The sequence below is a fragment of the Crinia signifera genome, chromosome 11 (genome assembly GCF_055691185.1).
Source record: "Crinia signifera chromosome 11, ASM5569118v1, whole genome shotgun sequence".
In the NCBI taxonomy this organism is placed as follows: Eukaryota; Metazoa; Chordata; class Amphibia; order Anura; family Myobatrachidae; genus Crinia; species Crinia signifera.
In genome coordinates, this window is record NC_139227.1 from 68,427,535 (window position 1) to 68,451,892 (window position 24,358).

The 24,358-nt window shown below is 45.8% G+C and overlaps 1 protein-coding gene across 9 annotated transcripts in view; it reads right to left on the minus strand.

Annotated features, from left to right (window-relative positions):
• Positions 1 to 24,358, minus strand: part of LOC146045897 (tesmin-like) — a 144,558-nt gene that overhangs the window by 111,971 nt on the left and 8,229 nt on the right. For 8 of the 9 annotated variants that reach the window (XM_083165016.1, XM_083165013.1, XM_083165014.1 and 5 more), the window contains exons 2-4: positions 16,591 to 16,876; positions 12,014 to 12,107; positions 11,327 to 11,367 (exon numbers count right to left, since the gene is read on the minus strand). In XM_083165016.1, the coding sequence (XP_083021142.1) occupies positions 11,327 to 11,367; positions 12,014 to 12,107; positions 16,591 to 16,743 (288 nt within the window). In that variant the 5' untranslated portion in view covers positions 16,744 to 16,876. The remainder of the gene's footprint in view (positions 1 to 11,326; positions 11,368 to 12,013; positions 12,108 to 16,590; positions 16,877 to 24,358) is intronic. The other variant, XM_083165015.1, reaches the window with a different exon arrangement.

Here is a 24,358-nt window from a genome sequence, read left to right on the forward strand (position 1 = left end):
CAATAGTGCCAGTTACATATCATGTCCCCAGTAGTGCCAGTTACATATCATGTCCCAATAGTGCCAGTTACATATCATGTCCCAATAGTGCCAGTTACATATCATGTCCCCAGTAGTGCCAATTACACATCATGTCCCAAAAGTGCAAGTTACAGATGTCCCCAGTAGTGCCAGTTACAGATGTCCCCAGTAGTGCCAGTTACAGATGTCCCCAGTAGTGCCAGTTACAGATGTCCCCAGTAGTGCCAGTTACAGATGTCCCCAGTAGTGCCAGTTACAGATGTCCCCAGTAGTGCCAGTTACAGATGTCCCCAGTAGTGCCAGTTACAGATGTCCCCAATAGTGCCAGTTACATATCATGTCCCAATAGTGCCAGTTACATATCATGTCCCAATAGTGCCAGTTACATATCATGTCCCAATAGTGCCAGTTACATATCATGTCCCAATAGTGCCAGTTACATATCATGTCCCAATAGTGCCAGTTACATATCATGTCCCAGTAGTGCCAGTTACAGATGTCCCCAGTAGTGCCAGTTACAGATGTCCCCAGTAGTGCCAGTTACAGATGTCCCCAGTAGTGCCAGTTACAGATGTCCCCAGTAGTGCCAATTCCATATCATGTCCCCAATAGTGCCAGTTACAGATGTCCCCAATAGTGCCAGTTACAGATGTCCCCAATAGTAGCATTTACAGATGTCCCCAATAGTGCCAGTTACAGATGTCCCCAATAGTGCCAGTTACAGATGTCCCCAATAGTGCCAGTTACAGATGTCCCCAATAGTGCCAGTTACAGATGTCCCCAATAGTGCCAGTTACAGATGTCCCCAATAGTGCCAGTTACAGATGTCCCCAATAGTGCCAGTTACAGATGTCCCCAATAGTGCCAGTTCCATATCATGTCCCCAATAGTGCCAGTTACAGATGTCCCCAATAGTGCCAGTTACAGATGTCCCCTATAGTGCCAGTTACAGATGTCCCCTATAGTGCCAGTTACATATCACATCCCCAGTAGTGCTGGTTAAAGATGTCCCCAATAGTGCCAAAAGTGCCAATTACAAATGTCCCCAGTAGTACTTTTAGCGTATTAAAATATAATTTGATAACAGATATCTGGATAAGGGATACTCAACCTGTACATGTTACCAGTTAGGGTTCACCAATTTTAAGGTAGTAGCAGACACTTTGGGCTTGTTTCATGCTTGCCAACCCTCCTGGAATGGCTGGGAGCCTCCAGAAATTTGTGTGACCCTTCCAGTCCTCCAGAAAACTAGGCAAGTGTTCAGCATCCCATCCCCGGTTCTGACTTACAGAGCACAAATGGGTGATCTAAGGGGGACATGACGACAGGTTTCATGCCTTAGAATCGCTTCATCATAGCTCCACCCCTGCTCCACAATGCCTGTTCTATGGCCTTGGATAGCAGAGGCGGGGCCACGATGATGCAATTGCATCACCAGGACCCCTTTCAACATGTGCACTGTAGGTGTGCACAAAGGTCCCATCCTCTGCTTCCTCAGATCCAGGAGTGGGCTGGGCCGGGGGTCAGGGGGCCATGTGCTCCCCGGGCTGCTCTAACAGGTAATGTTGCAGGCCTCCTCCTCCTCCAGTCCTGTCCTGTAGGTGGCTACGCCACCTGTATCACATTAATTTCTGAATCACCACCCACCTGTGCATCTAGGGGGAAGGGGCGGAGGACGGAGGATGAGCGTGCCGCGTCGCGGGAAAGCAGGACAGACAGCCAGGCAGGAGCCGCAGCATTGCAGCACGGACCCGGCCGGCGAAACTTAAGAGGCACTGGCAGTGCCTGTGACAGGCAGGTGAAGTGACATTTATTGGATGTTATTATGCGGGGGAGCAGCCTGTGGGGTCCTGGTAATAATTATACAGGGGGAGCACTGCAGGACACCACAGGCTGCTCCCCCTGTATATTTATACCAGGACACCACAGGCTGCTCCTCCTGTATAATTATTACCAGGACACATACAGCCTGTGGTGTCCTGGTATAATTATACAGGGGGAGCAGCCTGTGGTGTCCTGGTATAATTATACAGGGGGAGCAGCCTGTGGTGTCCTCTTGTTGTTATGCAAGGAGGAGCAGCATGTGCTGTCCTGGTATAATTATCCAGAGGGAGCAGCATGTGGTGTCCTGGTATAATTATCCAGGGGGAGCAGCCTGTGGTGTCCTGGTATAATTATCCAGGGGGAGCAGCCTGTGGTGTCCTTTTATAATTATCCAAGGGGAGCAGCCTGCGGTGTCCTGGTATTATTATACAGGGGGAGCAGCCTGTGGTGTCCTGGTAAATTTATATAGGGGGAGCAGCCTGTGGTGTCCTGGTATTATTATGCAGGGGGAGCAGCCTGCGGTGTCCTGGTATTATTACGCAGGGGGAGCAGCCTGCGGTGTCCTGGTATTATGCAGGGGGAGCAGCCTGCGGTGTCCTGGTATTCTTATGCAGGGGGAGCAGCCTGCGGTGTCCTAGTACTATTATGCCGGGGGGGGAGCAGCCTGTGGTGTCCTTGTATAATTATACAGGGGGAGCAGCTTGTGGTGTCTGTTCATTTTATGCAGGGGAGCAGCCTGTGTTGTCCTCTTGTTGTTATGCAAGGGTGAGCAGCCTGTGGCATCCTGGTATAATTATCCAGGGGGAGCAGCCTGTGGCGTCCTGGTATAATTATCCAGGGGGAGCAGCCTGTGGCGTCCTGGTATAATTATCCAGGGGGAGCAGCCTGCGGCGTCCTGGTATAATTATACAGGGGGAGCAGCCTGCGGCGTCCTGGTATTATTATACAGGGGGAGCAGCCTGCGGCGTCCTGGTATTATTATACAGGGGGAGCAGCCTGCGGCGTCCTGGTTTTATTATGCACGGGGAGCAGCCTGCGGTGTTCTGGTATTATTATGCAGGGGGAGCAGCCTGCGGTGTTCTGGTATTATTATGCAGGGGGAGCAGCCTGCGGTGTCCTGGTATTATTGTGCAGGGGGAGCAGCCTGTGGCGTCCTGGTATAATTATCCAGGGGGAGCGGCCTGTGGCGTCCTGGTATTATTATGCAGGGGGAGCAGCCTGTGGCGTCCTGGTATAATTATCCAGGGGGAGCAGCCTGTGTTGTCCTGGTATAATTATCCAGGGGGAGCAGCCTGTGGCGTCCTGGTATAATTATCCAGGGGGAGCAGCCTGTGGCGTCCTGGTATAATTATCCAGGGGGAGCAGACTGTGGCGTCCTGGTATAATTATCCAGGGGGAGCAGCCTGCAGTGTCCTGGTATTATTATGCAGGTGGAGCAGCCTAAGGTGTTTTGGTATTATTATGCAGGGGGAGCAGCCTGTGGTGTCCTGGTATTATTGTGCAGGGGGAGCAGCCTGTGGTGTCCTAGTATTATTGTGCAAGGGGAGCGGCCTGTGTTGTCCTGGTATTATTATGCAGGGGGAGCGGCCTGTGTTGTGCTGGTATTATTATGCAGGGGGAGCAGCCTGTCAAAGTTATAATAATAAAGTGTCTATGGTATAATCAACTCCAGGCCTAATCTTTTTTTTATTAATACATATTTAAAAAAAATAAAAAAATTTTTTTTTACGATGTGCTGTTACTTATGGGCCAGTGCTTTGGACTTGCCCAATAGGCTAAAAGTTGCCAGCCAGCCAGGAAAGTTTAATGAAGTTGGGAATGCTGCGTGACAAAAATTTCAGTGTGTCTGCACAAACTATTTCAGAGAGATCTGGATATGGAATTATCAAACATGCCTGCTGCCAGATGCTGGGATGAATACAATGTCTCAACAGAGTTCAGAATGAAAAACCCCAAACCAATTCTATAAAAAGGACAGTTGTGGAAAAGGGGGGAAAGGTTTTATACCAGCACGATACGTGCTGCTTTGCCGAGATGTATTATCATTTTTGATGCAGTCAGCAGTCGGAAAACAGACGGATCAGCAAATTACTCGTGATCCACGTGTTGTAGATGAAAATGCTGCAGTTTTCGACTATTTTCTTCCCATGTAGATTTGGGGGGGAATTTTAATAGGATGAGATATTCAGAAAGTGAGAGATTTGGGAAGAAATCTCCATTTTTTTTTTGCAGTGTAAGTGATTGCCGCTTTAAAGAAAATGGGAGATTTCTTACCAATACTCTCACTTTCTGAATCTCTCATCCTAATAAATTTCACCCTTGACTTTTTAACAAAGACAAACTTGCATCGGCGAATAAAATATCTGAAAACGACTGCATTGAATAGGTATGGCAAGCCAAAAATCCAGACATCATTGAATACCCCCTAAAATGTGCAGATAAAATAATAACAAATAAATACAAATACTTTTATATTGCAGAGACCTTTAGTTGTCCTATGCTGACATCTAGTGGCCTATATATATATATATATATATATATATATATATATATATATATATATATATATATATACACATACATACATACATACACATATATACATACATATATATATATACACACACACCTTATAACTCAGTTTTAGTAAATAGACATATAGGACGAGATGTAATAGTGTGATATTTTAGACAAAGTCAGAAATCACTTGCGATTTCTGGTGATTTTTTAGCAATGGGAATGTGTGAGTTTTATTAAAGGTGCGATTCTGACAGCAGGGGATGTGGTGACAGTGACAGCAGGGGACACAGGGACAGTAACAGCAGGGGATGCGGGATTACATTGAATAAATAGAATTTTAATACCTACCTAAGGTAAATCCTTTTGACGAAGTTTATATGGGATACTGAGGTCTCATTGGGGAATAGAGGTCATCCGACAGGCACATACATTTCCTTTAACCAGGGTGTGCTGGCTCCTCCACTCTACTTCCCCCTTACTCGCCAGTTAAGGAAACTGTGCCCGAAGGAAGGATGAATGTATGTGAGGTAGGATTAACATGAACAAGTAATGTGGTGAGATTCACACCAGCACACCACAACAATCACAACAACATACTTAACTAAATTTAGTTAACCCTGTTATTGTAACATTTAACATAACAATAATCACTACTGTGATTAGTAAGAAGCAACAAGTCACCAAAACTCAGATGCTACAACTCAGGTTTTCAGACCTGTAAGGTAAAAACCAGAATACTGAACTCACTGTTTGGCAACTTGCAAGAACAGTTGGAACAAGATCACAAAGAATTGCAATCAGAACACCGCACTGAGGCGGGCGCTCAGTATCCCATATGAACTTAGTGAAAAGGATTTACCGGTAGGTATTAAAATTCTATTTTCACTATCATTCAGATAGGATACTAAGGTCTCAATACATTGGGGAGGTCCCAAAGCTTCCAGAAGGGGGGGGAACGTGTGGAGCCTGTTGCAACACCACCTGCCCAAACTGGATATCATCCTTGGCCAAAGCGTCAAACTTGTGAAATTTGACGAAAGTATGTTTACCCGACCAAGTAGCAGCAGCTCTACATAGCTGCAATGCTGAAACACCCCGAGCAGCCGCTCCCAGGATGTGCCCACCGCTCTTTTGGAGTGAGCTCTCACAAAAGCTGGTATCAACAATTGTGCTGCCCCATAGGCATGCTCTATGGTGGACCGGATCCACCTAGCCATTGATTGCTTGGAAGCCGGGCAGCCTTTATTTTGTGCGTCATAAAGCACAAAGAGACACTCTGTTGAACACGGGCAGTCTTCTTGACTTAAGTCCGAAGGGTCCTGAGGATTCAGGAAAATCCTGATGCCCTAACCTCGAAGGCAACATAATCGGCTGGTTCAAATGGAACGCCGAAACAACTTTTGGCAGGAACTGTTGTCTTGTCCGAAGTTCCGCCTTATCCTGATCACATATCAGATACGGGCTCTCACAGGAAAGAGCACTCAGCTCAGGCACCCTCCTGGCCGAAACCAGAGCCAACAACGTCACCATCTTCCAGGTGAGGTACTTAAACTCTATGGAATCCAAAGGTTCAAACCACGAAGAATGAAGGAAGGCTAGAACCACTTCCAGGTCCCAAGGTGCTGTTGGAGGCACAAAAGGGGGCTGTATACGCAGGACTCCTTGTAAGAAGGTCTGGACTTCTGGAAACGCAGCCAACTTATTTTGGAAGAAGATAGAAAGGGCCGACACCTGAACATTTAAGGACCCCAGACAGAGGCCCAAGTCTAGGCCCGACTGCAAAAAATGCAGAAACCGTTCCAGTTTGAAATCCGCTGGTCGAAAACTCAACTTTTCACACCATGCCATGTATCTACGCCAAATCTTGTGATAGTGTGATGCGGTCACCGACTTACTGGCCTGAGTCATCATAGTAATGACTGAAGACTTATATCCCTTTTGAGCTAAGATCGGCCGCTCAACTTCCAGGCCATCAAACAAAGCCGCCCTAAGTCCTGGTAGACGAAAGGGCCTTGAACCAGAAGATCCCTTCTAAGAGGCAGTCGCCACGGTCTTCTACTAGCATGTTTAGCAGACTTGAGTACCATGCCCTTCAAAGCCAGTCTGGGGCTATCCGAATCGCCTCCACCCTTTGACTTCGGATTCTCTTTTATACTCTTCCCAACAGCGGGAGAGGAGGGAACAGGTACACCTGATTGTATGACCACGTTGTAGTCAGAGCATCCACAGCCTCTGCCTGGGAATCTCTTGTCCTCGAGCAGTACCCGTCGACCTTCTTGTTGACCCTGGAGGCCATCAGGTCTATCTGCGGCACTCCCCACAGATCTACAATGCTCGCAAAAACCAGGGGATGTAATCCCCATTCCCCGGGGTGAAGATCATGGCGACTGAGGAAGTCCGCTTCCCAGTTGTCCATCCCAGGAATGAAGATAGCAGATATTGCCACAGGCCCAGGCAAGGATCTTAGTGGTTTCTCTCATGCAGGCCTTGCTCTTTGTCCCTCCTTGCCAGTTTATATATGCAACTGTCGTTGCGTTGTCCGACTGGACCTGAATCGCCCGATGTTCCAGGAGGGAATGAACCTGCAATACAGCGTAATAGACTGCTCTCAGCTCTAAGTTGTTGATGTGAAGCTGAGTTTCCAAGGGTTACCATTTTCCTTGAAACTGCACCCCTTGTGTCACCGCACTCCAGCACTGGAGACTGGCGTCAGTTGTCAACAGAATCCAGTCCTGTAATCTGAATCTCCGTCCCGCAAGGAGGTTTGGGGAGTTGAGCCACCACTGTAGAGAATGTCTTGCCCGAGCTGACAGGTGGATTAACCTGTGCATGTGGATGAGTGATCTGGACCACTGGCTCAACAGGTCCCATTGGAATACTCTGGAGTGGATTCTCCTGAACTGAATTGCCTTGAATGAAGCCACCATTTTTCCCATCAACCCGATGCATAGGTAAACTGACACCTTCTCTGGGGTCAGCATTTCCACCAGCAACTGTTGGAGTGTGGTTGTTTTGTCCTCTGGGAGAAACACCCTCCTCTCCACCGTATCCAATATCATCCCCAAGAATTGGAGACGCTGGGTCGGCACTAGAGACTTGTGTATGTTCAGTATCCACCCGTAGTCCGACAGCACACATCAGGTGGCTTTGATTGCTCCAAGCAGACTCGTCTCTGACACTGCTTTTAGGAGCAGGTCGTTCAGTTATGGAATTATATTTATCCCCTGGGTCCTCAGAAGGAACATCATCTCCTCCATTACCTTGGTGAAGGCGCGTGGAACGGTGGACAGGCCAAAGGGTAGGTCCTGAAACTGGAACTGCTCGTCCAGTATGGCAAACCTTAAGTATGCCCGGTGTGGTCCCCACACCGGTACGTGAAGGTAGGCCATCCTTCACGTCGATGGACACTGGGTATTTACTGAAAAGGGGCGTCTTACTGGTGTGGAAGCAGACAGGAGGAAGGTGGACTTGCTGGCCATGGCCTTCGAGAATAAGTCATCTAATTCACTCCCAAATAATCTCTCCCCTGTGAAGGGAAGATTCTCCACACTGCGCTTGGAGTCCGCCGACACTGCCATGGCTGAGTTACGCGCATTAATGGTGCAAAGTTCTTTTTGCGCCTCTCACAACATCTTAGCTGTATCTTGGATGTGACGCAGCTTATCAGCTACCGTAGTCATGTCCATGTCACCCAGCAACCCTTCTTGTATCTGGGTAGCCCATGTAAATACAGCCTTAGTCATCCAGCAGCTAGCGAGCACTGGGCGTTGAGATGTGCCACTGGCCATGTAAATAGCCTTAACTGTGCCGTCTAGCTTTCTATCGACTGTATCCTTTAAGGTTAAAGTCCCGGGAACCGGGAGTACTACCTTTTTAGATAAATGGGACACCGAAGCATTCACCACTGGAGGCTCCTCCCACGCCTTCCTACCCGAAGGATCGAAGGGAAGTTGGATTTAAAACGCTTTGACAATTGGAAACGTTTTTCAGGGTTTTTCCAGGCTACTTTGAACACATCTTCCAAATCAGCCAGTTCTGGAAACTCTATGTCCTGCCTCCTATATGAAACAAAGAAGGGATTCCCCTCTACAGGATCAGCCAGAGGTAGATCTAATACCTCTCTAATAGGTAGGATTAGATTCTCTGTGCCTTGAATGGGAGGCTGTGACCCTTGAGAGTCATTTTCAATCTCCTTCTCCTTTCTGCTGCAGTAATGGTGTCCACAGCATGAGGAAGAAGCAGGAAGCAGTGTACAGGCGCGCTAATGACTGTCTAACAACTTGCTGGTGACCCAATGACTCTATCCCCCTGCCAGGGGAAGGGGATACACATAGGGAGGGAGGAGTTTAGGGAGACTGTGGGCTAGATTTATCAAGCTTCAAAAAGTGATAAAATAAAGAGTGATAAACAGCCAGCCAATCAGCACCTACCTATCGTTTTTTAAACCCAGCCTGTGACATGGCAGGTAGGAGCCGATTGGCTGGCTGTTTATCACTCTCCATTTTTGAAGCTTGATACATCTGGCCCATTGTCTTTCTAATAAACATAACATTGGCCAAGACACTGTCAAAACCCAAAATACAGCATAAAACACCATAGATTGAGTCTCATTATGGGACAACCTTCACAACCAGCCAATGAGCTCTTTGGACAAGGTCATCATAAGCAAACACTGGGCCTTATTCTAGTTAACTTTTTCTGACAAAATCCTTCTTAGATGGACAAAACCATGTGCACTGCAGGTGGGGCAGATGTTACTTGTGCAGAGAGATTTAGATTTGGGTGGGGTTTTACTTCAAAGTGAGATCTATATTGCAGTGTAAAAATAAACTAGTCAGTATTTACCCTGCACAGAAACAAAATAACTCACCCAAATCTAATACCCCTTTTACACCGCCGAAAAATCCGGGTCAGCGGCGGGTCAGACCCGGATCTGCGGCGGTGTAAATGGGGTGAAGCCGTGTCCATTTACACGGGTCCTCTACTTAGGTCCTGACCTGGGTAGAACATGGTCAGGACCCGTGTAGAGACCGGTGTAAATGGTCGCTGCGGGTTGAAGCACCCGCAGCGGGTCCTTCCACGGCGTGCAGCGCTGTCCCCTCTGCTGCAGGAGGAGGGGGATGTCTACTGCTGCTGAGGGGGGGAGAAGCGGTAAGGCTGCTGAGGGGGGAAGAAGCTGTCAGGCTGCTGAGGGGGGAGACGGAGGGGGTGCTGGCGGCAGCTGCTGTAACGCTTAACTCCCCCCTGCAGCCACAAGGTCCCTGCGGCGAATGGGATGTCAGTGGCGGGGGTCCCTAAGGCGGACGGAAACTAGTAGTTTCCATCCGCCGCAGGGACTCTGCCAGTGACAGCCCATTCGACTCAGGGACCCCGCGGCTGTAGCGGGGAGTTACAGCAGCAGCCGCAGCCAGCATCCCCTCCATATAAATACCTTAAGAAAGGGCGCAAGTTCCTCCTTCATTGACGCTGTCAGCTGGTGCCTATGGCGGGGTCAGCGGTGTCTGACAGCCGCGCCGTGCGGGGTTGCCGTCATGTAAGGTGACGTCAGCGGGGGTATCCCCTGTAACTCTATGTATGTGCGCGGCTATCTTATGTTAAGTGAACGCAGTAGAAGCTCCGGTCTGTGCAGTACGGGCAGGTGCTGTGTATGCAAGTGGTTTGCACTGTGCGACTATCGGGACTTGGAGAAAATGAGAATACCAGTGTCTGCTGATGTTAAAGTGAAGCTGTATGTCCAATAAGCAGAGACACTTGTTGCTGATAATGTAACATATAGACATAAATTGGTCTGGATGAGCTGGATATTTTGCTAATGAAGGGAGTAAATGTAACGTTGTTATCAATTTTGAAACTCAGATACAAAGTGGCAAGGGTTACAGGGGATACCCCCGCTGACGTCACCTTACATGACGGCAACCCCGACGCGTCTGTCAGTCACTGCTGACCCCGCCGCAGGCACCAGCTGACAGGGTCAATGAAGCAAGCATTTTTTATGACATCCACAAGAAAAAGCAGGGCTGACCCAGGTCCAGTGTAAATGATGCAGACCCAGGTCCGACCCTGGTCGAAGTGCTGTGTAAATGGGGTATAAAGCAGGGTCAGCTCCTGGAAACTCCAGTGTTCAAAGACCAGGGTCCGACCAGGGTTTTTGGTGTAAAAGGGGTATTATTTTCTCTGCACATTCTACATCTGCTCCCCCCTGCAGTGCACATGGTTTTGTCCATCTAAGAAGATTTTGTCAGAAAGAGTGAACTAGAATAAGGCCCACTGTGTCAGAGAATCCAGAAGTGCTGCTAGCAAGAAGATGCAGATTTCTTACCATGAGGTAGGATAATGTGTGCTTAGAAACCTCAGTTCTGTCTCCAGTTGGTTATACAATGTATGTATACATTATGCAATAATTAATCTTTTTCAGACCACTTACAGTATGTCATTTATATAGGAGAAATAAGTTTGCTTTAAAGACTATCCCTCCTGCAGCCTACACTATAGTCCAAACCTGGTCTTCAGTGTCCGTTAACAGTTCTGGTGGTGCAGGTTTTTGGCTGAACTTAGACAATTTTTAAAAGTGTCCGTAGGTGCGCAACTAAATTCTAGGGGCATGGCCTAGTGGGAAGGGGGCGTGGCCTGTACTTGCAGTGATGCCGCAAGGTCATGCCCCCGTTTTCGCTGCTGTGGGGGCATGCCCAGAAGCTTTGTGAGTAGCTGGCTATGCCCCCAGCCCCTCTGGCTGCAGGAATAGACGCTGTGGGTATGCGCAGAGCATCTATTCATGGGCGACGGGGGGGGGGGACTCAGCCCCGGGCAGGACATGGGAACATCCCAAAAAAAACGGGACGTTCCAGAACTCATAAATAAGCTAAGAAACTGCAGACAGAACACACAAAGCCAAAACCTGAAAATAGAATCTCAGTGCGATTATGATAGTAAATAAGGTGAGAAGGTCTAAACAAGGACTTACATATTCTGCAGCAGTAGATCTGTATGAGGCCTGACAACTTTCTGTTGACAAAAAAAAAAAAACAAGTTTACTTTCTTTACTATACAGTTATATACATTGTATTTGTACTCAAACCTTCGGGTTTGCATAAAAATGATGGATCAGGCCCATGCTTCCATTAGATCCTTGCCCAGTGTGTGACTGTACAAAGGGGGTTATTCTGATTAACTCGGAAAGGCACAATCACTCTCTAATGGACACAACCATATGCACTGCAGGTGGGGCTGATGTAACGTGCAGAGAGTCAGATTTGGGTGTTTTATTGTTTCTGTGCAGGATAAATACTGGCTGCTTTATTTTTACACTGCAATATAGATATCAGTTTGAAGTACACCCCCCACCCAAATCTAACTGTCTCTGTACATGTTACATCAGCCCCACCTGCAGTACACATGGTTTTGTCCATTAGAGAGTGATTGTGCCTTTCCGAGGGAATCAGAATAACCCCCAAAGTGTATAATCCAACAAATCCTCAGAGCTCATTTTATCGCCACACTAAAATGTTCATATCGCAAAAATGCCCAGTGATAATGACATTCACTAAATGTATTATGAATAAAAATGTATTTAACTTTCACAGATTTACTTTTATACCAAACCCACATTTGGGTTTACAAGCAGTATCACTGACTTTTAGTGAGTGCTTACCATCATAGTAACTAGGAAGCCCCATACATGGTTGTGTGTAGTTAGCATCTGGACATGGAATGTTACCATAATGAGCTGGGTATGGCCTGAGATCCTGTAATAGAGAAACCAAACTTAAGACTACCATGATAGTTCAATAAAATTGCATCCCTAATGAGTGCCAATAATAACAGTGTGCATAATTATGCCAAATGTACAAATAATCAATAGCATAGTTGCCTACCCTCAGGGCCAGCGACAGGGGGGGGGGGGGGGTGTCAAGGGGGACAAGTGTGATGGGCCCCAGCGATCTGAAGGACCCCAGAGCTTCCATGCCCACATGGCCACGAGCCTGTACTAGCTGGCCTGTCAGTGACCCTCGCGGCCCGGCCGTCTACTGTGCACCATCTGTGTGTGGCTGAGTCTGACTGACTCACTGTGTGCCACTGCCATCTATTGTGTCTGTGCTCAGAGTCACCTACTCTGTGTGCACACGGCCTGGGGCCCCCCAGGCGCACAGCTTTACCTGCCGCGGGCACTATGGCCTCAGTCTTTGGCTCCTGCACATGCGCGGGTCATCTGTTCCGCGATCTGTGAACAACCTGCCCTGCCTGCTCGTAGTGCTCAGCATTCTTTTGTGAAAGTGACAGGCCAGCAGGAAGCAGCAGCTGGGAGCCAGGCCAGCAGGACTGTACAGCATACCTCCCAACTTTCTTGTCGCCGGACCCGGGACACTGCTGATGCACGCCGAAGGCGCGCCGGAAATTTTGCCACTATGGGGGCATGACCCAGAGGCTCTGTGAGCCTCTAGCCATGCCCCCAGCCCCCTGGCTGCGGGAATAGATGCTGTGCGCATGCGCACAGCGTTTATTCCCCGCTGCTTAGCAGCCGACAGGGGGGACTCCCAACAGCCCCCCCTCACCGCGGGACACTGCCGCCCGCGGGTGGGACAGCGGGACAGGCCCTAATAATCGGGACTGTTGGGAGGTATGGTACAGTTTCATATGGACGCCCATAAAACACTGGGCGTCCCCATGGGCGAGCCCCGATCCTGCCTATATTCTCCTCATACTGCTTTGGGCTTCCTTCAAGTGCTCCAGTTTCCTCCCCAAAATATACTGGTAGATTCAGTGGCTCCCAATAAAAATTAACCCTAGAGCAAAAATGGCCTTAACATGTCTCTCTGCCCATATTACATCTGCCCCCACCCCTGCAGTGCACATGGTTTTGTGCATTTGAGAAGGAATATGCCTCTGAGAGTGAACCAGAATAAGGCCCAATATCCCTTGCAGCAGTCTTTTTAAAGGTATGCTTAATCCTTTATAGACAATAACATAACAGAACACACATAGAAAAACTGCGCTAGGAACCAACTTGTTTATAATTTACATTTAATTGGTTATAAATCACTGGGCAGTAAATTTAGGTTTAAAAATCAAAAATACAAATAAAATCAGATATAGACAGAACGACTTACATAAAAAACACTTGTTTAGTTTGGTGAGCAGCACTTTGTGATATCACAATTCTTAATAATTAATAGTGTGAGTCCATTGTGCTTGTTCCGGATTAGTACTGAATATACATATTTTTAAGGCAGTACAAATATTAGATATGTTAGCAAAAATGTGTAAAAATTAGATTAGAAAAAAATAGAAAAAACAAAAGTGCAAAAATTATATAAAAACAATGCAAAAAAATTTTTTTCTTTGTTTAAAAATAAAAAACTGTATTTACCAGTCTCTGATTAGTATCATGTCTTGCCAGACAGATAAGGTTCCCCTCAAGGACCTATTCAAATGGTGTCCCCTTGTGGCAATCAATTGTGCGGGTGGCACAGTGCAGGCTGGGGGTTTGATTTTTAGATAGGTGTCGAAGAGGGCCTCCCTAGTTCTCAGGGTGGAAAGTAGATAGTGATTATGCGTTTCCCCGCTTCTTTTTCGGGTCTCAGCGGCTTCTTCAGCGCTAACCATACCTCCTCCTGCAGCTATCGACTTTGACAGCTGCAGAGTGACAGTGCCCTATGCCCACTGCAGGAACAGCGCTGTCCCTGCTGCTATTTTGGGACTTTGCAGGAGATCGCATGTGAGCAGCAAGATGTTGCGCATGCCCAGAAGAGCCCGCTGGGGGAGGGGGCAGGAAGTGTTATAGCCACAATAATGCTGCTTTCCCACTGCAGACCCATTTAAAGTACTGGTAATCTTAAATGGTATTTAAAACGGTATCAGCATTCCCACTGCAGCAGATTACCGTTTTAAATACCATTTAAGTACCATTCCCATTGCAGGTAAAACGTTTAAGCTGTTCAAAACGTTTTTACAGCAGAAATGAGTGCCTGTCATTTTAAATGGGCTTTTCAGGGTTAAAAAGGCACACACCTATGAGGTTTTCCACAGTATAAAAGGAGGGGGAGGGGCCAGGACGGATTAGTGCAGCAATCACCTAGGGATGGCCATCGTTGCCATTGTTATCGATGGTTGCCATCGATGGCAATTCTGCAACTGGCCATCGATAGTGCTAAACTATGCTATGGTTGACCATCGATATTTTTACATATCGATGGTCATCCATTATGTTTGTTTGATTGGCCTGTGGGCCAATCAAAACACGGGGGTGGGGATTCGCGGGTGTCGGGGGCGGAGCTATGCTCAGTGTCCCGACACTTAAAAAAAAAAGCAAAACATCGATGGAGGGAAACCATCTGGTTCTCCCCCATCGATGGCTAAAGTATTCGACATCAGCCATGAACCATCGATGATTTCGAATCATCGATGGTCGATGGCCATCCCTACAATCACCATGGCTGGCAGAGCACATGTCTCTGTGGATTTTGTCATTGTTTCTGCTGTAATGCTGATTGATTCAGGGTCTTGCAGCTCCTTACATTCTGCGGTTTGATTAATTAAATATCACCAGCAATGTTCCAAAAACGTGTGCACTCTTCTACAATCTTCTCACCACAAACTTCCTGATTGTGGGGAGGGTCAGAACACAGGCAACAGCCTATCACTGAATTGTAGCCTGTTGTTATCACTAAATAACGTTTAAGAGGCATTCCCACTACCTCAAAAACGTTATTTTAGTGTGTAGGACTCTGCTTTTAAAACGGGTTGAAATACCATTTAACTTTAAATGGTATTTCAACTCTGGCACTTTCCCACTGCAGCCTTAAACGGTATTTTGCACTGAAAAATCGGCAATTTACCGTTTTTTGAGCTGAAGGGAAAGGGGCATTATACATCTGCACCAGAGTGCACTTTGTATAAGGCAGACTATAGCATGTTATGTGCTACTGTATTATGCCCTCCTCGTATGCTATCTATCTAAACTCAAACTAAAATGCATTTGGAAACTACCTCTACTACTCCTGCATTTTTATCTGCTCCTTTATGTACTGTACAGTATGTCCTATTTTGATCACAGCCCCATGCTGTAGAGCAGGGGTCTTCAACCCATGGCCCGCGGGCCACAAGTGGCCCGCTGAGTTGTTTTGAGTGGCCCGCCACCTGTCATTGCCATGTAAAAAAAAACCTTCCGCGCTAGTCCCCTTTGCACGTGGGACACGCCAGAGGTGAATCATGGTGTGTGGCATAATGTGTAATGGGCATCATGGTGTGTGGCATAATGTGTAATGGGCATTACGGATAAACAGTGTATATTGATTTAAGTAGCCTGTCATTGTTTGGGCTTGATTTGTGAGGCGTACTAGGTCACTGTGTGGGCATTCATGTTTATGTCACTGTGCGGCCTTTAGCCATCCAACTTAAGCGAGGAAAGACAACAACCATTCCTGCTGTAACCAATGTCTGGTCATGCTGGTTGCAAAAGTGAGATGTCAGGTAATGCTTTTCCTGCTAGTTCAAACTCTTATAATTAGACAATGCCCCTGAGAATTAGGACACACCTTTTTGGGGCGCGCAATTTCTTCAATATATTATGTATGGGGGAGCTGCATTTTTTTTCTGTTCGCACTGGGACCCTAATTGTCTAGAAATAGCCCTGGCGCTGACTATATTTTGGAGGTGGGGTTTATGTGTATGGGCAGCTGTGCCAACTATGTATGCGGGGGCTTTGCTGTCTATCTATAAAGGGCTGTGCTTTATGGGGACTGTGATGTCTGTCTAGGAAGAGCTGTGCTAAATACCACAGTAGAGATTAGTGGCCCTTGGGCTTCGTTGAATTTTTGAATGTGGCCCACACTGTCGTAAAGGTTGAAGACCCCTGCTGTGTAGAGCACTGAACTATTATTATTATTAATACTACATTACAGGCTTTCATTTTAGTAGGGATTAAGGGAGTACTCAATTAAGTTCTGTTTTTCCGGATTGCCGAAAAAAATGCACTAATTCATCTTCACAGTATTAAATTGCGGTTGTTTTCACCAGCTTTTGAGTACTTTTCATCTGGCACGGGCAAAAATTTACCTCAAATCGGTCGAAAATTCAACCAACTTCAAGTTGGTTGAAAACAGGTAGGTTGACGACTAATTCATTGACCTACATGGCCCTAAAAACAGACGAAAATTGCATATTTTTTTGACATTTTTTTTATACCCCCCTGAACAGTAAACATCAAAGAAAAAAATAGTTTAAACTTACAGTAAATACTGTAGCATAATGTTGTGGTTTCCCACTGTGACTGTATGATGTGGTGTCTCTATTACTCTGTGTTATTGCAGAAGTATACATATTAACATCATATGAATTTGCCTGTACATGTTCACGTACAGAGTCAGACTCTGGAACATCCATTCCTGGCTTCAGATTCAACGATTTATCAAACACCGCTGAGTATTGGAATATTTTCACATAGAAAATGTCATCAAGAGGACAATTTTTAATTATCACATTTATTTATTGCTGATGTAAATGCAAAGAACTTTGCCTGTGAAAAGAAAAAAAAGTAAATTAAATACATATTTCTTGTAACAACCTATTTATATTGTACTATTACTGTAAAGGTGCGTGCACACGAGCTATAAATTGCTGGCAATATGGTCGCTGAGCGACCATATAACCAGCGATTGGAGTGTGCACCGGTGATAAATCGCAGGGTGCGCGCTCCCGTTTTTAGCCCCCTTATGATCGCTGGTCGTAGGAGCTTGCTGGTTCCCTCTGCGGCTCCCCCGGCAAAGGTTCCCTTTCATCAGCGACCATCTCTGGTCGCTGATGAAAAGGAGACACTGAGCAATATATTGCTGAGCAATATATCGCCCCTGTGTGTACACAGCTTTATACTCCCTCATAGCATCCACATACTACAAGGAACTATAGGGAAGATTCACACCTGCTCGCTAATGAGAGTAAACAGCTGCCACCCAAACAGAAAAAAACAATCTAGTGCAAATCTGCTGATGAGTTGCAAAATTATCGCAAATCCATATTCAATTCTTGAACCATCAAACTTATTTTTTCAGTGTGTGCAAATACTGGGTATATGCAACAGAGACTGGCTGATTGAGGCCGGAGCAGATGGCAGAGACCCACCCTGCAAATGCATGGGCAAGCAGTTTCTGTCCTTGAAAACAGCCGGTTACCACCCCCAAAAGCCGGCTTCCTGCCAGTCAACTTCGGCCCACATTGCATTTATGATACATACACAATTTCTGTCACTTCTGAGCAATGCGTGCTATGATGTGTGCACATGCGCAGTCGGTTAATAAGGGCTCAATCTGCTAATTCACTCAGTTTTATTGTATAAGATTTAGGGGCCCATTTATCAAACCATATTTGCGGCTAAATTAAGTATCCCCTAAATGTATCATAGGGGGACCGCAGCAGGAATCTCCGATCCCTGCTGCGATCCTCCCTGCAGCGCCGCCAGCCGCATCCCCCATAGGTTTCTATGGGGGATGCGAAGCTGCCCGATGTATCAACATTGGGCAGCCCAGCATCACACCCCTGGGCTATCGCCATTCTGATATGGCGATAGCCTATTGTAGCCTATGGCTACACATCGCACTGCCCGAGCAGGGCAGTGCGGTAAGAGGGGTCGGCGGGGGTCAGCGCATAACCGCGTATGCGCAGACCCCCCGGCTTCCGGGTTAGGGCTTCGCAGGGACAGGCTCCTTTCGGAGCCCTGTCCCTGTGCCCTTAAAATTGATACATTGCCCCGATATGATCGCATTTTACAATGCGATCCTGGGCGGTAATATTACGCCCAGATCGCATTGTAAATGCGATCATGATAAATGTGCCCCAAAGTCACCAAGTAATGGCTAAACCTCCATGGCAACAACAAATAAATACAACATGGATGTAATAGATGCAGAGATTATGGTACCTGCATTATTTTAGCAAGTTCTAGAGCCTGAATAGAAAATGTGACTGCTGATAAAAAAACAGCACAATTGCATTCAAAGCAAAACAAAGGAGTATGAACAAGGACATTGACTAGTAGTAATAATAATAATAATAATAATAATAAGGTTGTCCTGCCTTAATATCACGCATGAGGTTCAGACTTAATCATGTTGCTAATGAAATCTAATCCCAAGGTGCAGCTTTGGCTATGGACAATATTGCGATTTTCCTTGAACTCCCTGTAGCCCAGAATTACAGATTTTGGCTATAGTTGATTTTAGTTATACTAGAACAAGTATTTGTATACAATTATCAAAACTGACCTGGCTGCACAGTCTATTTTTACTTGCGATACCGACCTTGCAGGCATTGCAAGCTGTATAGTCAAAAAAGAAAATACATATCACACCATGTGTATGCATTAGGCCTGTGTGTAGTAAAAAAAAAAAAAAAAAAAGAAACTCATCTTAGATCAGTGTTTCCCAAACTTTTTTGAAACGCGCACTGGAGTAAATTGTTTTCACCGTGCCAATAGGCCAATATATTCTTATTGAGAAATACAGAAAAAATGTCCTCCATAGGTTCAGTTATGTGTTGAGGGACAACATTTGTTTCTGTTTGTCTATATATTTTATAATAGGAAGCCACCATAGCTGTTCTTTCCTATTACTGACCATAAATCATTTTAATTAGTCCTGGACCACCAACCCAGGGCACCCCTGCAAGTGTCCTGAGGCACCCCAGGGTGCCAAAGTACACAGTAAGATGGAAGGGAACCACTGCCTTAGATCAATATATTAAAAAACAAACAATGCACTGCTAAAAAGGTATAACTGACGTGACCTGCAAACCTCAGCAATCATAAAGACGTAAATGCCAGTCTCCATCAGGAGTGCAGAGAGGAGAATGGAGAGTGGGGGAAAGATTAGCTTTAATTAGACAGACGTTTGAAGAGGTCTGGGCGGAGCTTGTTCTGACACTAACCACATCTTACATTCAGCAGCAGCCTCTTTCCCCGTGTCATGTCATTTAGTGGGATTTAGTGGGAAACCTGGTTCCAGGTTTGATCTGGAGCTAGAGCTGGAGGTTCAGTAGGTAGCTGGTTGGATGTACTTATTCTATATATACTGATAATAGAGTAATTAATTGATGAAAAACCGAGAACAAGAGTGCGGAGTCTGCCCCAAGGAGTTCCATAAGGAGGTTTGAAATTGCTGCATAGGATGAGCAGGTCATGGCCCCCTGCCTGGGTTACTTACTGCTAGTTCTTATATGGGAGAGAATACCCTAGGTCAGGGGTAGCCAACTCCAGTCTTCGAGAGCTACCAACAGTTAATGTTTTCCATGTCTCCTCACAGAATCACAAGTGAAGTAATTAGCTCCACCTGTGGATCTTTTAAAATGTGTTAGTCAGTAATGAGTGCACCTTTGTACCTACGAGGTGAGCTGGAAAACGTGAACTGTTGGTAGCTCTCGAGGACTGGAGTTGGCTACCCCTGCCCTAGGTTGTAGTCAGGAATATACTGCTGGGAAGCAATCGGCATAGAACTTTCGCTGGAACGGGAATACTAGTTGGAGACAAAGAGCACTGAACCGGGGATACCGAATGGAGACACAGAGCACTGAACCGGGGGTACCGAATGGAGACACATAGCACTGAACCAGGGGTACCGAATGGAGACACATAGCACTGAACCAGGGATACCGGATGGAGACATGGAGTACTGGACCAGGGATACCGGATGCAGACATGGAGTACTGGACCAGGGATCCCTGATGCAGACACTGAGTACTGGATAGGAGATACCGGATGGAGACAGGGAGCACTGGACCAGGGATACCGGATGAGAACTAAAATTACCAGAAGAAGGCACAAAGAACTAGGCCGGCTATATAGAACACAATGTGACCAAAATAATAAAGGATACACACTACAGAGCACAGACATCAGGCACAGGTAGCAAATGTTGTTGAGGCATTCGGGAGTTCTTGGAGTCCCCTTAAATAGCAATGAGAACCAAGCAATTGGCTGATGCAGACAGCTGATCGCAATGATGAAACCAGATTAGCTGAAGTTCAATTGCGTGACTTCAGCAACATGGAAGTGCCCATTTCTGGGAGCTGGCTGCAGAGTGACCCCAACCAATGGACACTGCCAGCCAATGCTGGCTTAGTGATAGAGACATGCCCTGACAGGTAACGTTGGTGCTTACGCTGCCCACTCTGCAGTGTGGCGACACCCAGTACACAGCAGTGTCATGACATCTAGTACACACTGCTGTGCGATGGGCTGTGGTGGGTAAAGGGAGACTATTGCCACTGAGCAGCAGTTTCCTATACCTGCATAATATGTGAAGGAAAGTGATTGCAAAAATAGGAAATAGTGGGTGATTTTCCCCAGCTACTTATTTTTTGGGATTGGACCAGGAATTATGCTTAATAGAGTAGAAGGTGTGGAGAATGCAGCAAAAGATAATCTCCAAGCACTGGCACTTCCTATGGTGTGAACAGGTGCCAGTTCGCATCTACCTAGCTTTCCTGTTCACACTATACCGCCAGCCATGTTGAACCCTGTGTTGAAATTCCAGTTCACTTGACCCGGCATATTTTCACTGGGTGCTTTCACATTGCACGTTCACGTGCAGTAACCCAATATATTAATGTGAGTGTGAAAGAGGTGTTATTTATCAGCCACCTCTGTTCTGTATCCCATACCTCCAAACGTGTCCGTCTCGAGGATGGACAGAATGCTCTGCTTCTGAACTTCCCTCTTAATTTATGGTTTCAGTCACCTGTAATGAAACACCTAAGCACTGCGGAATATGTGTGCGCTTTTTATTAAATTTGTATTGAATATTTCACATACATATACAGCATATGAAACTTAAGAAAGACATATTCTCTGCAGGTACGTCAAGAGTATGGGAAATTACCCTTATTAACGTTCTTGTTCTAGTCTTCTTGTATTTATAGCTATTCGCAGATTTATATGTCTAAATTGACATAGATACATATATATGGATATACTTCAGATATCCATGCAACAACATAACATTAAGACAGACATAAGACAAACAGTACAGACACAATAGGAAAGGGGGAAAGGAAACTTAAGTACATTTTATAATCAAGGGATTTTTCAATTCTCATCAAGACGAATAAAACTTTCTCAGTTCTAATGCATAGTGGTCTTAAGTATTCCAAATGTGTGTTTGATAAAATGTACCACCTTATCCCAATAATTAAATTATAAATATTAATACAGTCTCAAAAATTGTGCTTGAAAAGTGCGTTGGATGTCTTACATTTGGGGCATGTGCCCTTTCCTTCTAAAACAGGGGTGTCAAACACAAGGCCCGCGGGCCAAATCCGGCCCGCCAGACCTCTTCATGTGGCCCGCGCAGCCGCCGCCAGCCTTCACCTTTTATTCTCGATTTTTTTTTTAAACAAGAAAGCCGCCTCTTCAGCGTATGTGCGGCAGCCTACAAGCCAGAGAATGTCTGCCCTCTAGCGCAGTGCCGCCGGTCGTCAACCCCTCCTCCGCTCCCACCTGCTGTATAGGAGCCAGAGAGAGGAAAGAGCAGGTCCGTCGTGGTGAATGGTGCTGCTGCTGCTGTGCGCTCCAGGTCACTTACTGCTGAGAGTGCACTGCACAGTGACCGGGAGCACGCTGCCCCCCACTCCTGGATAGATAGTGCGAGGAGCGCTACTCACAGGAGGGAGGGGGAAATGTGCCTGTGTGAGAGCGCAGCTGTGTCCTTGGTGGTGAAGCAGCTCAGACTGCAGTGGACACATCAGAGCGGGTAAGTGTCAAACTCTCTGCCTATGTGTGTGTGTGTGTGCGCACTGGCACATTGCAGCCCATCATTAATTGCTGTGTCCCATGATAATAAGCAGGACATATGCCCTAAGACTGAGTGCTGCCCCCCTGTGCAGGCAGCGTGTGCCCTAATGCACTGCAGTTCACAGCAATAGCAGGAGGGAAATGCTACTGCTGAGTTACAGTGGTATTATTTGGGACATACTTGTATGAAGGACACTATTATGATAATAAAGAGTGGACACATAGTCCTACAGATACAACCGGCCCTTTGAGGGTGACCAAACTGCTGATGCGGCCCCCGATGAATTTGAGTTTGACACCCCTGTTCTAATACCATGTGCTCACGTTGACCCTGTGAAATATATGCTCTATGAACCATACGAAAGTGAACCTCTTGCAACATTGCAGAGGGCAATATTTTTTGTGTTTTTCCTATTTGTGCAAATATATTTGGTAATAGGATTTCATCCGGGAAATCGCTTAACCAAGAGCTGTGAAGCCCATCATTTTTGAGTATTACGAGGGAACAAGTCCCAATATAGAAATTTAGGTTTATAAGGAATATTCATTTTTAAAATAGTCTCTGTACTTCTGTATTATCTGGGCTCCCATGTTAAATGCACCCCATTTTTTCATACCCCTACTATCCAACTACGTATGGAGTTGATTTTATATAGTGTGGCGAGCGCAGCGAGCCCCGCGGTCTCATAAGAAAAACGGGAGCCCAGATATTACATAAGTACCAGAGTCTCTATTTTCTTACTTTCATTCATTTAATGGAATTATTATAAGTGGTGATTGCAGTAGAGCAGGCATTCCTAACCAGACCAACAGTGCAGGTTTTAGTGATATTCAGGCTTCAGCACAGATGGTTTAATCAGAATCCCTGAGATTCTATTTAAGTCACCTGTGCTCAAGCCTGGATATCTAGAAAACCTGCACTGTTGGTGTGCCTTGAGGACCGTGGTTGGGAAAGCCTGCAGTAGAGTATAGTGCCTTAATTGTAAATACATGTAAAATTGTACATTCCCCAAGTTATATTTTTCTGTCAATGCGTGAATGTGTAAATTGCACCCCCTGAGTCATACACATCTTAGATATCCATGACGCCCTTCCTCCCTCACTCTTTAAACATTACATTTTCCATGGCTGGTATGAAAAGAGGGTTTTTTACAGATTGATATATATTTAGATCTGGTGTATGAGCTTTGCAGGTATTTATGTATCCTTACCAATGCTAAATGGGCAGGTGCAAATAGCTTATTAGATTTTACGATAGTTGGAACCAAGTTCTTTGGAGTATGTAATAATTTGCTTAATGCATATAGTGCCACTAAGGTTTCCTCTAGTTCAAAATTTGTATATATCGATTTCCGTAATATCCAATCTGATATGTATCTAAAGAAAACAGTTCTATATTTGGAATTGCTAATCCACCTTCTCCTCGTTTCAGCTGTAATTTGTTTAAAGCAATTCTTGTTTTTTCCCTGTCCATAAGAATTTCGAGAAGGCCCTGTTACAATTTTGAATATCCCCATTCGAGATCCTCATAGGCAGCATCTGAATCAGATAGGACAGCTTAGGGAAAATTACTGGATTTTATTACTGCAGCACGGCCCAAGAGAGATAACAGAAGATTATTCCATTCATGGCAAACAATGAGATTTTAAGTTCATGTTTATACAATTTATACCATGGTAGTCCCTATTAGATCTCAAGGCCATGGCTAGTGGCTCAATCGCCAGGGCAAACAATAGAGGGGACAGAGGGCAGCCCGGTCTTGTCCCTCTAGATATTTTAATGGGATCTGATAAATATCAGTTGCATAAGATCTGGTCGCCTTCAAGATTTCCCAGAACGCCTCTGGAAAGCCGAATCTTTTTAAGGTCTCCATAAGGTGGTCCTATGAAAGCATATCAAATGCTATCTCAGCATCTATAGCCATTAATATATTTGACTTATTATTCTGTGTTTGCTCTAGCCACTGTGCCACCGCCATGACCTTCCTGATGTTACAGGTTTAATGCCTCCCCCAGATAAATCCTGTTTGATCTTTATTTATCAAGCTTCGTAGATACGTTTTTATTCTGAGAGAATTTTTGGGAAAATTTTGTAGTCCACGTTTAACAATGAAATTGGACGATATGATCCAGGTAAAATTGGATCTTTACCTTTTTTGGGTAGCACCCTTATCAGGGCTGCATTAAAATATTGTGGTAACTTTAATATTGAATTAAAGAA